Raw genomic sequence first — 13,294 nt, 5'->3', positions numbered from 1 at the left:
AATAGAAGTTTGGATGATTTTAGTCTCTCCCTTTCATTTTTGTTTAGTCTTATTTTAGTCGACTAAAATATCTGGACATTTTAGTCATAGTTTTAGTCTCATGAGAAACTTTTAATTTAGTTTTAGTCCAATTTTAGTCGTCAAAAATATCATTTTGACTAAAATTAAGACTAAATATTTTAGTTGACGAAATTAACACTGATACCCACTCCCGGTAAAGTTACCGGCACTGGTTGTCTGATGGATTTAGCGATTATCTTCTGGCACGATAATCAAGAAATGTGGCGTTCGATTAATTGCTGAATTTTTTCATCGCGATAAACGATATTATTGTTTATTGTCCCATCCCTACACAGAGATACTAGAAACGTAGCCTGAGAGTTCATGAAGTGTATGCAAATGCTTTATGACTAGATGGACAGTTTTTACAATATACTTGTGGACAAAACTAATGTTGTTCTACGTATAGTGCCTTTAACCATCCCTTTATTCAAAATGCTAAGCTCACTACATGGACACTTACAGTTTAACCTTTCAACTTTGTCAAAGCTCTTATTGGCTTCTTTACAACGCTCCAAGTCTCCCTCAACTAACTACTTGACAAATATGAATTAAAATCTGCGCTAATAGATCAGTCTGTGAAATATAGTGTATATTGAAACACAACGATACCTGTTGCACTGCTGCATGATTGAGATCTCCTTAATGATCTCCTGGAGGTCGGACTCCACGGGGACCTGCTTGATGGCCACGATCTCTCCCGTTTCTTTATAATGAGCTTTGAACACACAGCCATAGGACCTGCGAACACAGGAAACAAATCAATACTTCATTTGTGGGTAAACAACAAGCATGCAACGCAAAAGTACAAACAAAATACTTCATTACGACTTTGGTCTACGATTACTTTCATGATAAAACTACAACAAAACTACTACTACTATTACCACACACAAGGGATGGTGTGTTTTTAGCCACTTTAGCAACTTATTGTTTGACAAATGGAAGAATAACAATATATTTTTGGGCTCAATATTTATCGTCTGTACATTTATTAGCAGTTTTCCCTCATATTTCTCTATAATACTTTAATAAAACAATTATTTCCACTCCTTCGTTATTTCAAATGTGAGGAGCATTTAGAAGTAAAGCTTATTGTGGGCCTGTCACGATAACACATTTGTAGTTCGATATATTGAGGCAGGAAAGTATCGCAATAAATGATATTATTAACTCAAACGATACTAGAATCTGTCAACGAAAAATGACAGTAAACCTTTGTTCTAAAAGTGCATCATCATATCAATTTGCTTCAGTGAGAAATCAAAGTGTTACAAAGGAAAAATAGGGGGGAAATGCTAATAAATGTACAGACGATAAATATCGAGCCCAAAAATGTATGGTCTATGTTATTTATTGAACCATACGTCGATATAGTTTCGTGACTGCCCTGGTTTATTGTCGTTGTTATGCTTTAAAGTAGGGGTGTCCAAACTACTTTTAATTGGCCCGCTGCAAATTCTAAAAATATATCCTTTTTTTGCTTTAATTGAATATATATAAAATAAATGAAAATACATTAATAGAAAGCTGTGACGAAGGCTGTTTTTTAACTTTAAAATGGACTAGATGCAAGTTGGTCATTTTTATACTCACTGCTGCCTCAGGTCTTACCTGTAACTGTTCTATATTAAGCTCAGTGATGTACCTGAACGCGTTCATTGAACGAAAGTTCATGAACGTGTTCATATTTTGGGCGAACGTGAACTGAGCGCACTGGATTACTGCCTGATGAACGAAACCATGAACGCGTTCATTCTGGTGTCTGTGAACGGCATTCCCGTTCTATTTACGTCCGTTCAATATGGTGCCAGATTTCTTATATCAGTGAATATAAAATCCCGCCGCGCCGTCAGAGTTTACCAGCGGCTCTAAACTCTGGCGGGTCCACGGTGTAGCTCGCGCTCGCTCCGCCCCGCCCCCGCGGCCACGGCCCGACTGTGTCCAGTCCTGTGGCGGTGAACTCTGCTGTTCATGGCCCTGGCACATGCCCTGGCACACCGGTAACCAGCGGGTCCGCACGGTGCCGCAGCAGCCACAGAGTGAGGCTACGAAGCGTTTCCCTTGTGTAACGTCTATCGCTCCAAACTCCTCTGCTCCGCGGTGCCACTCATTTGCATAAAGCCACAATGTGGAGTTTTTTAACTTCAAATTAGCTCCTAAAACAATCTTATTCTCATAATTAATTCACCAAATTAACACAAATTTAATTGAATATTTGTAGCTTTATTTTCCACTAAGAATTTACCAATTAAACTTAAAAAAATATATATAAATATAATAAAACAAAATATGATTAGCAAAGATATCCAAAATCCACTCTGAAAACAGTGACTGGCTGACATGAAAGAGCTTTAACACTAATTGAGGAGGCCATAATATTTTTGACTCATGGCTGAAGTCAACTTTCTCCAGCTCTCCCAAGGTTGGCAAAAATGCATCTCATAATACTTCAGATTGTTGCTTTAAGATATGGAATATAAAAATATTTCCCTGAGAGGGGAACTATACTTCTCACCTATTTCACCCCTGACCCGTTTTCATGCCTAAAAAATAGTTTGCAGCAAAAAAAGAAAAAGAAAAAAAAAGAACTATGAACTAGTTAATTTTTGGAACTATGAACAAACTATTTACTATACACAATTATGAACTATGAACGAACTAGTTCATTTTGCAATTTGTGCACTGAACTTTGAACTAGTTCATGTAGAAAATGAACTTTCCCAACACTGATTAAGCTCATGCATGACGGCAATTTGGACCCGAATTAACACCTTTTTGAGTGACAGTGCAGGATTTTAGAGGCAGTTGTGGTGAACAGGTCTGGGCTCATTCTACACATTAGGGGTCCTCAAACTTTTTTCTCTTTTTTCACATTCTCGTTCCAGACTGTGATGGGGGCAGGGCCGGGCCGGGTTGGCTATAACATAGATTGTATGACCCAGACCAAAATGCAGCAAGTCTCATTGTGAAGTAGAGATGACTCGCCTGCACAGTCGTCCCGACAACCATATACCGCAAGATCAACACTTGATTCAGGCACATATTTGTTTAGCTGTAGTGGTTTACAAAAATAGTAATCAAGTCTTCACGCTTCTTTTTAATTTGAAACACCACAGGTATTCCATTTATTTTCATTTTTAAATAAAACACAATTGCGTAATGTGACCAAAGTAAGTGGTCACATTATTCACTCACTCCACACTCGGAGGTGGTTAGCTCTGATGCCTCCGGGAGGCGATATGTCGTCCCCCAAAAGAAAAGAAACCGCTATTCAAAATCCTTCATTCCGACTGCAGTCAGAAATTTAAATGACAACATCTAGGAAGGCAGTGTTTATCTTGCTCTTTTTTCCAACCTCATTTTTTTACTGGTCCCCTTGTGTCCTGATGCACTTACAGTTCATGACGTCTGTATATGGTTGTATGTGTCTCCATTTACTGTTTTTTTATGACCAGAGAGCAGTGAACAGAATTGCCCATTGGGATGAATAAAGTTGCTTTGATTTGATTTGATTCATTTACCACGTGGCTATAATGTGTGGTTTATATCCTGATCTCTTATGTCAGTGCCCCGGCTGGACACGTGTAGAATTCTTCTTCATTTATTCAAGCTGCCCCCTAGTGGCTGGAATGAGTATACTGGTTATTTAGTTTAAAAAAAATCATAACTCCGCACAGCAATGGGATAGAGACTTCCTTATTTATTTTTTTACATACTCAGGGATTTGTGCTCTACAAGTCAGGGGCCAGATTGAATCATCTCACGAGCCGGATTTGGCCCGCGGGCCGTAGTTTGAGGACCCCTGCATTAGGACATGGCTGGCAAATGTAGGGGGAGGAAAATACTTAATTTTTAAAAGCATATCATTTTATTGAATTTGCCAACTTTAATACAATAGAGGTGAAGTTATATCTGATCTCTACTGAGTGTGGCCCAGTATATTTTTCTGTATGTGGTCCTCAGTGAAAAAGGTTTGGATACCCCTGCTTTAAAGTTACAGCATAATTAATGGAGACATTTCTTGCTTCAATATATCGAACTTAAAATGTTGTTATCGTGACAGGGGCTTTGTGATTTTTAAATATAAATGACAGGGGGAAAAAAGCAGGCAGACAGGCCGGTGGTTAACAGCGGGCTTTGCTGCAGCTGAAGTCAATCAGGCGCAGAACAGGAAGTGCGTTGAGAAACAGGAAATGAAGAGGCTGATGAGCCGCACAGACAGACGAGGGGCGGGGAGGACGCACAAGGGACCGACTTATGACAGTGAGTGCAGTCCGGTTTAGTGGCTCACCCCTCGCCGAGCTTCTCCAGGACGTCGAACACTTCCTCCGGCTGTTTGGTGAGACTGTCCTCGCTCAGCTTCTTCAACTGTCTGTGAGCACAAAGACAAAAACACCACCATAATTCAAAAACACTCATCGAACATGGCAATTCTTCCCTCATATTGCTCCTTTTCTAGTCACCATCACATTAATCTGTCCTAACAGGCAAATTGTGCAAGCTCTCACTGTTCTTTCAAATCTAGACAGAGATCACTTTGAATAAACAAGTTGAGCATTTGATGAGACAGAAATAGCCCAAGTGTACAAGAATAGAATACAAGAGAATACAAGAAAGCTCCCGTTTCAAAACTGAAGGGGTCCAAAAGGGTCATTTCTAGCCTAAAATACCCCACTCTTAAGTCAGTGTTTCCAGGTTAAAGTCTCGCACAACAGCGCTTTCTCCAACCACGAACCCAAAGTCAAAGTCTGCAGCTTCGTGCCACTGGCCACTCGTGTTTGCTCAGCTAAGTTTAATAACATGCCCCTTCACGTTGGTGCTCATGCTTCGCTTCAGCGTCGCAGAGACAAGCCTTCCTCGGAGTTAAAGTCGTACTGTGATGTCGGCTGGCCCGTGTCGTGGTCAAGCCGGGCCTACATTTACGTGATAGAGTGTGTTCTATGGAGAGACGGCGGGAGGAGATGAGCAATAACCTCAAAACGTGCGTCTAGGGAGAGCTTAGAGCGCGGAGTCTTTATAATGGGAAGGTAATGAAAGGGTTGACTTTGATGCACTTTCTGGGACTCAGTTTTGTTTTGTTCTTTTCATTTTAAATGCATCCAGGAGCATTAATGTCGGAGCAGAGAGAGACGCATGAACTGCTGAACTAATATAAAAATCACATGCTTTTGCAAACGTCTAAACTTAAAGAGGGGGTATTATGCTTTTTTCAATCACACAGCACCAGTCTATATCACACTACAATGATGACCAAACCTTCTGTTGGTCTGTAAATGCAGTAAATTAGAATAACTGCCTTGTATAAAATGGCTCTCTCAAAATGGCTGTCGTGAATGTCTTGAAATAGGCCTCTGTCTCTTTAAGAACCTCTGACCCTTTCCGACACGCCCCCTCCACACGCTGTCTGTGGCATCAGTGGGGAGGGGGTTCTGCTGAGGAGCAGTGGTTGGTTACTCGGCTGGTGACGAAAGCTCGGAGGCGTCTCCAGGAGGTGGGGGCGTTCCTAGGAGGACTCAGGCAAACCTATCCCTAAAATGGCCGCCATCAGAGTTTTTACAGATGACTCAAAAATACGTGAATGTGCCAAGGCAACACTTCAGGCATGTTTTTAATGAGGGAATGACATAATAACATGATGTAAAGCTTGAAAAAGTCCATTTTGCATAATACCCCCCCTTTAATAATGATGCTTTTAGCAGTCGACTAGTCGGAGATCAGTTTCATGATTAACCTCTCAATTTTGTCCCATTCAGCTTAACCCAAATCTAAAGGCTTCTCGACTGGAGCTTACAGCCTGTAGACCTGTGACTCATTTGAAAGCTAAGACCTACATAACTGATCTAAACGGATCTTATTCCTCGCTTTGTTGCCGTGTTGTCATAAAGTCGGATGTGATTTTTTTTTTTCTATAGCATTTTTGCCACTTTTTTATTGCTTGTTGTCGCTCTCTGGTTTTCGTCTGGTTTTGTCACTCTTCTGTGGCTTTTTTGTAACTTTTTTCTTTCACTCTTGTTTCTTTGTTTTATTACATTCTTTTTAATGTTTTTTAAACCGTGCAAGATGGGTTGAAAGGTGGCATCTGCACAGTAAAGTGAAGATTACTGCGCGGATTTCGAACTACTCCTGGTATTATTACGCCTTACTATATAGTTCCCCCTTTTATCCGCTTAGAAAATCCACATTGTTTAATTTTGTGTAATTATACTTTGTAGTGGAACACTTCACGTAACCATATTTAAAGCAGTACTAAGTAACTCTTCCCCCTAGAGGCCATAAGCGCAACTGCAGGTGTAGTAGCAAGTTACGATTTTTTAACTTATTAATTGTCTTGGAGAGTAAATACTACGCTGGCAGGAAAGGCGAAGGGAGAGAGGGTTACTGTGCATCCAATTATACAATGGACTTTTTTTTTTTTCACTCAAACCTGGCTGTAAATACTGTTTAAAGTGACGTTAGCCCGCAGTTAGCTTTGCCCGTTAGCATGTTAGCTTCTTCTTCGTGATTCCATTAGTGTGTATTGCTTTCTCCGCACCGGTGGCAGAGAAGTTGCAAACATGGTTTTCTGGTTAGAGACACCAGGGGGAGATGAAAGACCCTCCAATCATCCCATTAACACTTGTATTACCCCCACAGGGACTACGGAAAGGATTTATTGAGGTAAACACGTTACTTAGTACTGCTTTAAATAGTGAAAATGTGGAAGAGCTTGGTAGCTTCTATCTTGACCTGTTTTGGAGCTATAGTGGAGGGAGAGGCTAAATGCTAACGCCGTCTGCGCTGTGTTTACGTGACTGAAGACACGGGTGAAGATCAGACAGGTCCTAAAGAACTCGTCAAAGCTAAGGTAAGAACATATCTCAGTATGTAAAAACGGTGGCCTGTTCCTTTAAGAGAAGGAAGGGAAGTCTATCACTTTTGGTTTCGGAGATACAGTATCAACCTTTTTATTGGGCCGATGGCTGATACTGAAAACATCCAAATATCGGTCGGGCCCTAAATAGAAAAGACACATCAGATCAGCCATTTCCAAACTCCATGAAGTCACGGCCCCCCTAAATAATAATGATATATTAACTCTTTTATCTTATAGTTAAAATATATACATATACATCTTGGTTTAAAGTAGTATAATGTGGCAAGTAAATTTCAAAAGTGAATGTATTTGTTTCGTAGACGGGGGTGGGGGGTGTCACAGAAAGATGGGTATTATAAAAGTATTACTAAGCTGTAATTAAACCAGATACTAATTCTGTACTTCTGGAAAAAAATAATAATAATAATAATGGCAAACCTCAAAATAATATCCCGTTCCTTTTTATTTATTTTTCCTGTCATTATCCTGATACAAGTTATGACAAAGCATCTTTCCACACACGTGACTAATGTCGACGATCAGCTGCTGAACGACCCAGTGTTGCAGGAGTTTAAATGAGGAAACTCTGGACGCCGTGATTAACTCTGTGGTGACTTTTACTGGAGCAGATAATTGACAGAATAGGAACTCATCACTTCCTACTAAACCAACCAGCTACATTTAATGTCCAATGTTGGATATTACTTTGTAACTTTAGCTGCTTTACCTCACCCGGAGATCTGCATTGTGAAGGAATGGTTGGTTTGTCAGAATAAAAACTAGAGTCATCACTATAATCCCATACACGTGTTGAGATACTAAGAAAAATAAAAACACAGCAAAATTTAAAGGGGGGTGTATTATGCAAAATCGACTTTTTTCAAGCTTTACATCATGTTATTATGTCATTCCCTCATTAAAAACATGCCTGAAGTGTTGCCTTGGCACATTCACGTATTTTTGAGTCATCTGTAAAAACTCTGATGGCGGCCATTTTAGGGATAGGTTTGCCTGAGTCCTCCTAGGAACGCCCCCACCTCCTGGAGACGCCTCCGAGCTTTCGTCACCAGCCGAGTAACCAACCACTGCTCCTCAGCAGAACCCCCTCCCCACTGATGCCACAGACAGTGTGTGGAGGGGGCGTGCCGGAAAGGCTCAGAGGTTCTTAAAGAGACAGAGGCCTATTTCAAGACATTCACTACAGCCATTATGAGAGAGCAATTTTATACAAGGCAGTTATTCTAATTTACTGCATTTACAGACCAACAGAAGGTTTGGTCATCATTGTAGTGTGATATAGACTGGTGCTATGTGATTGAAAAAAGCATAATACCCCCTCTTTAATACTGATTTTGATACTATGGGGCACAACGTTATAGCCTATAACAACACACATAGAGATTTAATAACCTATAATGCAACTTTTAGCGCAAGAATACACAATACTTCATTTGAAATTCTACTTTACATTAAAGCTGCATTATGCAACTTTTTCTGAGAAAAAAAGAAAGTTGATATTTGTGCATATTTGACCTTGTAGTGAGTGACCCAGTGGCTGTGTGAGTGGTCAGCGTGGCGCCTTTACTTTGGATCACAGTGGTCTCTTGGACGCTCCAGGATCAATTGTTTGGAAGGTTTTCACTGCTGACGAGAAACAAGAAAACCTACAATCCAAGTTATCCTGGAGCGTCTTAGAGTCCACTGTGATGGAAAGTACTATTTACTATTTATACTACATGTACTATTTATAGCGTCAGAAACGAAGATAACCCGTCTATATCAGGAAAATTGTTGTTGTCCTTCCAGTGAGCTTTCGCTTTGCAGATTTGGGAAAATGCCTCAGACAGTGATCATTATTAAATTCATAAAACTGCGGCGAGAGTGAATCTATTGCAATCTGCCACCGGGAGCCCCGTAACACACTGTGTCATTGTACGGAGGTATCCGGACACGGCTTATGCTGGCGGTGCCGCTGCTCTATGGAGCGACTCGTTACATTCTCCCTCAACCCAAAGTCCCACATCAGCATTTCAGCTAAAACGCCAACGTTAACTTACTGCTATAGAGCTGTGGAGACGGTCACGCAGGTGAGTCAGAGGTTCGAAGCAGTGTTAATTTTGACAACATATTTTATTTTAGTTTTAGTCTTAGTCTTTTGACTAAAATGTAATTTAATTTTAGTCGAGATTTAGTCAAAAAAAAACTTTTCAATTTTAGTCTAGTTTTAGTCGACTAAAATTGCATGTCAATTTAGTCGACTGAATTTAAGACTAATTTAGTCGACTTTGCATTTATAATATTCATTATAATCATATTTAATCAAGGTCCTCGACTTCATGGAGCTGCTCCACATGAATAAAGCTCAGAGCTGTTCTTTTGGCAGTGAATTTACATGATCTGAGGCTCTTTCAGACGCTCTCACGTCTCTCCTTTTCATTTTTATTTAGTCTTATTTTAGTCGACTAAAATATCTGGACATTTTAGTCATAGTTTTAGTCTCATGAAAAACTTTTAATTTAGTTTTAGTCCAATTTTAGTCGTCAAAAATATCACTTTGACTAAAATTAAGACTAAATATTTTAGTCGACGAAATTAACACTGGTTCGAAGTATTGCTGCTTTAGAGACACTAAAGGCTTTCTGCTTTCTTAAAATACCCAAAACATGCCCAGACTTCAGGCTCGGTCTCTGAGACTGATAGATCCTGCGCTGTCGTGTCGGACATGATTCCAGCTTCGAGAAAGTTTTGTTTTGGTTGTAGCTACAGAGACGGCGGCTCATGAGGCTCACTTTGCCTAAACCGCGGGCGCCGTAATCCACCGCGGTAAAATATTTTTTCAAAAACAAGACGGTAATTATTATTGTCAACATTTTTACCGGGGTTTACCGCTACACCGGTAACCGTGACATCCCTGGATTATACTGACAACCGTAATCTAACATTACATACAATTTGGTTTGACATATCACAATTCAATTTCGTACCATTCCATATCACTCGTCCAGTCCTGTTCTTTAAATGATGTCGTACTTATGCATATAATAGTAATAATAATAGTGGCTGATCTATCCTCCGCTTAAGGCCTGTAATCATTTCACAGGCAAAATCACTTTTCCCTATTGGGCAAAAAGCTGAAAATGACGGGTTTATTGCCACATTTTGGAACCTTTATTCTATACGAGGTAGAGGTGGACACTGTAGGTTACTCATGTGTGGACAAGTTCCAACAAAACAGGGGGAAAAACAATTAAATGAACATAAATTATGTGTCTAAAGGCCTCGCTTGCCCTTCCTGCGTCTGTCTGTGGCCTGTAAAGTGATCCGTTTAAACCGAGCGGGATCAAATGGATAATCCCGGGTTCACCAGTCTAAATACTCTGGATTACTGCAGCTTTGATAGAGACAAATCCACGGTACACTGGCATTCCTTTAACAGCTGACGGACGTCGTGTTGGGTTTAACTCTGTGGTTACAGTTATACTACCCCAAAGCCGGGGTCAGATTCTCAGCTGGGGAAGCTCAGGTTTGCCATGGGTACATTTTGGCTAGTTTAAAGTGTCAAAAAAGAATGTATTATTGTCTTAAAAGCGGAAAAAGCCACAGGACATTGAATAAATATCTAATAGAAGTATTTCCATTGTGACTATATTTGCAATTACACATTTCAAACAAACCCAGGTGCATCAATATACGAGAGAGGATTGAAATCAAAACTAAAACATTAAAGTCTGAACTGGTTTAGCATAATTTACACATGAAGGAGACAGACTAGGAGCCATTCTGGTTTTCAGATGACTAGATCATTACTTGCACACAGTAATTGCAGTTTTTGTGATTCGTCAATTGAAATCGAGCCAGTCCTAGTTTCCATAGGCTTGGTCTTGGTTCTTTAATGCTTTGAATTTTCCACTATGTAGCAAACAAATCACATAAAACAAGCTGTAATAACGTGTCTCACTAAAAACAACGTGTCATTATGCAAGGATACATGTATGAAATTATTTATTTTGACTTAATTTTTTAGCATCAAACAGTGTTAATTTTGTCGACTAAAATATTAAGTCTTAATTTTAGTCAAAGTGATGTTTTTGACGACTAAAATTGGACTAAAACTAAATTAAAAGTTTCTCATGAGACTAAAACTATGACTAAAATGTCCAGATATTTTAGTCGACTAAAATAAGACTAAATAAAAATGAAAAGGAGAGACTAAAATCATCCAAACTTCTGTTGTCCGTCTGAAAGAGCCTCAGATCATGTAAATTCACTGCTAAAGGATCAGCTCTGAGCTTTGTTCATGTGGAGCAGCTCCATGAAGCAGAGGAACAACATTAACCCCTTAACTCCCACCTGAACCGAGCACATTTTCTCCAGTTTGGCTTTACCCCAGTCCAAAAGCTTCAGGAAATAAGCTGTGAAAAAAGCAACAAAACTGAGACGAAAACAATGATGGAAAAGTGACAAAAAAGTGAGAAAATATTGACAGAAAAGTGGCAAAAATGTCACAAGAAATGGACAAAAAAATGGACGAAAAAATGACAAAAATGTATAAAAATTTGACAAAAAATTTACAAAAATGTGACAAAAAAATGACAAAAAATTGATAAAAAATTGACGAAAATATTGACAAATATGTTACAAAATGTGACAAAAAAATTACAAAAATGTGACAAAAAAGTGATAAAAATGTGACAAAAAAATGACAAAAAAATTGATTAAAAAAATGGACGAAAAAATTGACGAAAATGTTACAAAATGTGACAAAAAAATTACAAAAATGTGATAAAAATGACAAAAAAGTTACAAAAGTGAGTTGAATATCCAACAAAAAAATGATGGGAAAAAAATCTGATGACATGAGGAAAAAGATCCTCTCGGTTCAGGAGGGAGTTAAGAGGTTAAATATAATTATAATGAATATTATCGATGCAAAGTCGACTAAATTAGTCTTCTATTTAGTCGACTAAATTGACATGCAATTTTAGTCGACTAAAACTAGACTTAAATTGAAAACATTTTTTCGACTAAATCTCGACTAAAAGGACATTACATTTTAGTCAAAAGACTTGAGACTAAATTAAAATATATTGTCAAAATCAACACTGGCATCACAGCACTTGCAGGCTGCACATACTTCCTCCTGCATGGTTACTGCACGCACAACTATCCCCCATATTATTTTTTTAACAAGTCTCCACGCGAAATCGTGTAGTGTTGCACGTCTGAAGCCTCGACCCCAAGCTGCCCAGTGCTATTTTAAATTTTTATAGCCTCATTTTCCCCCTGTGAGCTGCTAAGTCCACAGCCAAATCAATGGAGATGTCAAAGATCACTAATGCTCGTCTTCAAAATATACATGCTCTTACCTGCGTGGATTGTGCCGCATCTGAACTTTATCCTTATCGTACTCCATGGTGTCTCCTCCAAAACAAAATCAATTAATGTCCACGAACAGCCTCGCGGAGCACAAAGTCGATGCTAAAAGTAAAACCCCTCGTATTAGCTGCTAGGTGGCTAACGGCGGCTAGCCCCTCTCTCCGGTCGCGTCCAACTTCTTAAATACTTTGTTTTTTTTATCCGCGTGTCGTTTTGTGAAGCCACGTTTTCGCGCTGTCAAAGGTTTCTCCCGGGTGCCCTGTCCTCTCTGGTGGGGTCATCCTCGCCCAGGATCGGGACAACTTTGGGGCTTGTTTGGCAGGGCGCTCTGTGACATCCACTTGATCGAACCAGGAAGTGGAGAGTGGAGAGAGTGCGGCGGAGGCGGCGCGGACAATGACGGGACGTAGCGCGGCCTGGTCGGTAGGTGGCGCCAAAGGGACAGGTAATGACGTGTTCGATTAAAAAAGATTAGATGTAAATATTTAAAATTCCCAGTCCCGCCAAACATGAAAGAAATTCAATTTAAAATACTCAATAGGATCTATCCAACTCGTCGTTTTTTAAAACAGAGATTTAAAATGGATGTAGGATGTTTTGTGAAAGTGAACCAGAGGATTTAGATCATCTTTTTTGTTTGTGTGAAGTTGTCCAAAGGTTTTGGCTGGACCTTCAACAATGGATCGTCTCCAAAGGAACTCAGATTATCAATCTAACAATTAATGATATAAAATATGGTATTTTTCGCAATAATCATAATGATTTTGGTCTTAATATTATTTTGTTAAGCAAACATACATTCATGTCGTTTTTTCAAGACAAAACCTAACATTACTCATTTGAGGAATGAGCTGAAACTTTTTTATAAATTTCTATTATTGATCAACACCCAAAATGCAGAAAAACTGGCTTCTTTTATATAGAATGAAATGCCCCTTTCCATTTTTCTTTTTTTTTTAATAATGTGAATTTATACCATGTTCTTTTAAAAAAAAAAAAAAA

The 13,294-nt window shown here is 39.2% G+C and overlaps 1 protein-coding gene across 1 annotated transcript in view; it reads right to left on the bottom strand.

The window, feature by feature from the left end:
• Window positions 1-12,644, bottom strand: part of LOC306980068 (serine/threonine-protein kinase 4-like) — a 55,395-nt gene extending 42,751 nt beyond the window's left edge. The window contains exons 1-3 of the mRNA XM_079579301.1: window positions 12,283-12,644; window positions 4,355-4,435; window positions 673-801 (exon numbers count right to left, since the gene is read on the bottom strand). Of these exons, the coding sequence (XP_079435427.1) occupies window positions 673-801; window positions 4,355-4,435; window positions 12,283-12,329 (257 nt within the window). The 5' untranslated portion in view covers window positions 12,330-12,644. The remainder of the gene's footprint in view (window positions 1-672; window positions 802-4,354; window positions 4,436-12,282) is intronic.
• Between the last annotated feature and the right edge of the window lie 650 nt (window positions 12,645-13,294).

This window comes from Gobius niger (assembly GCF_951799975.1).
Source record: "Gobius niger genome assembly, chromosome: 20".
In the NCBI taxonomy this organism is placed as follows: domain Eukaryota; kingdom Metazoa; phylum Chordata; class Actinopteri; order Gobiiformes; family Gobiidae; genus Gobius; species Gobius niger.
The sequence above is the reverse complement of the archived record's forward strand: the minus strand, read 5'-3'. Positions and strand labels throughout refer to the sequence as shown.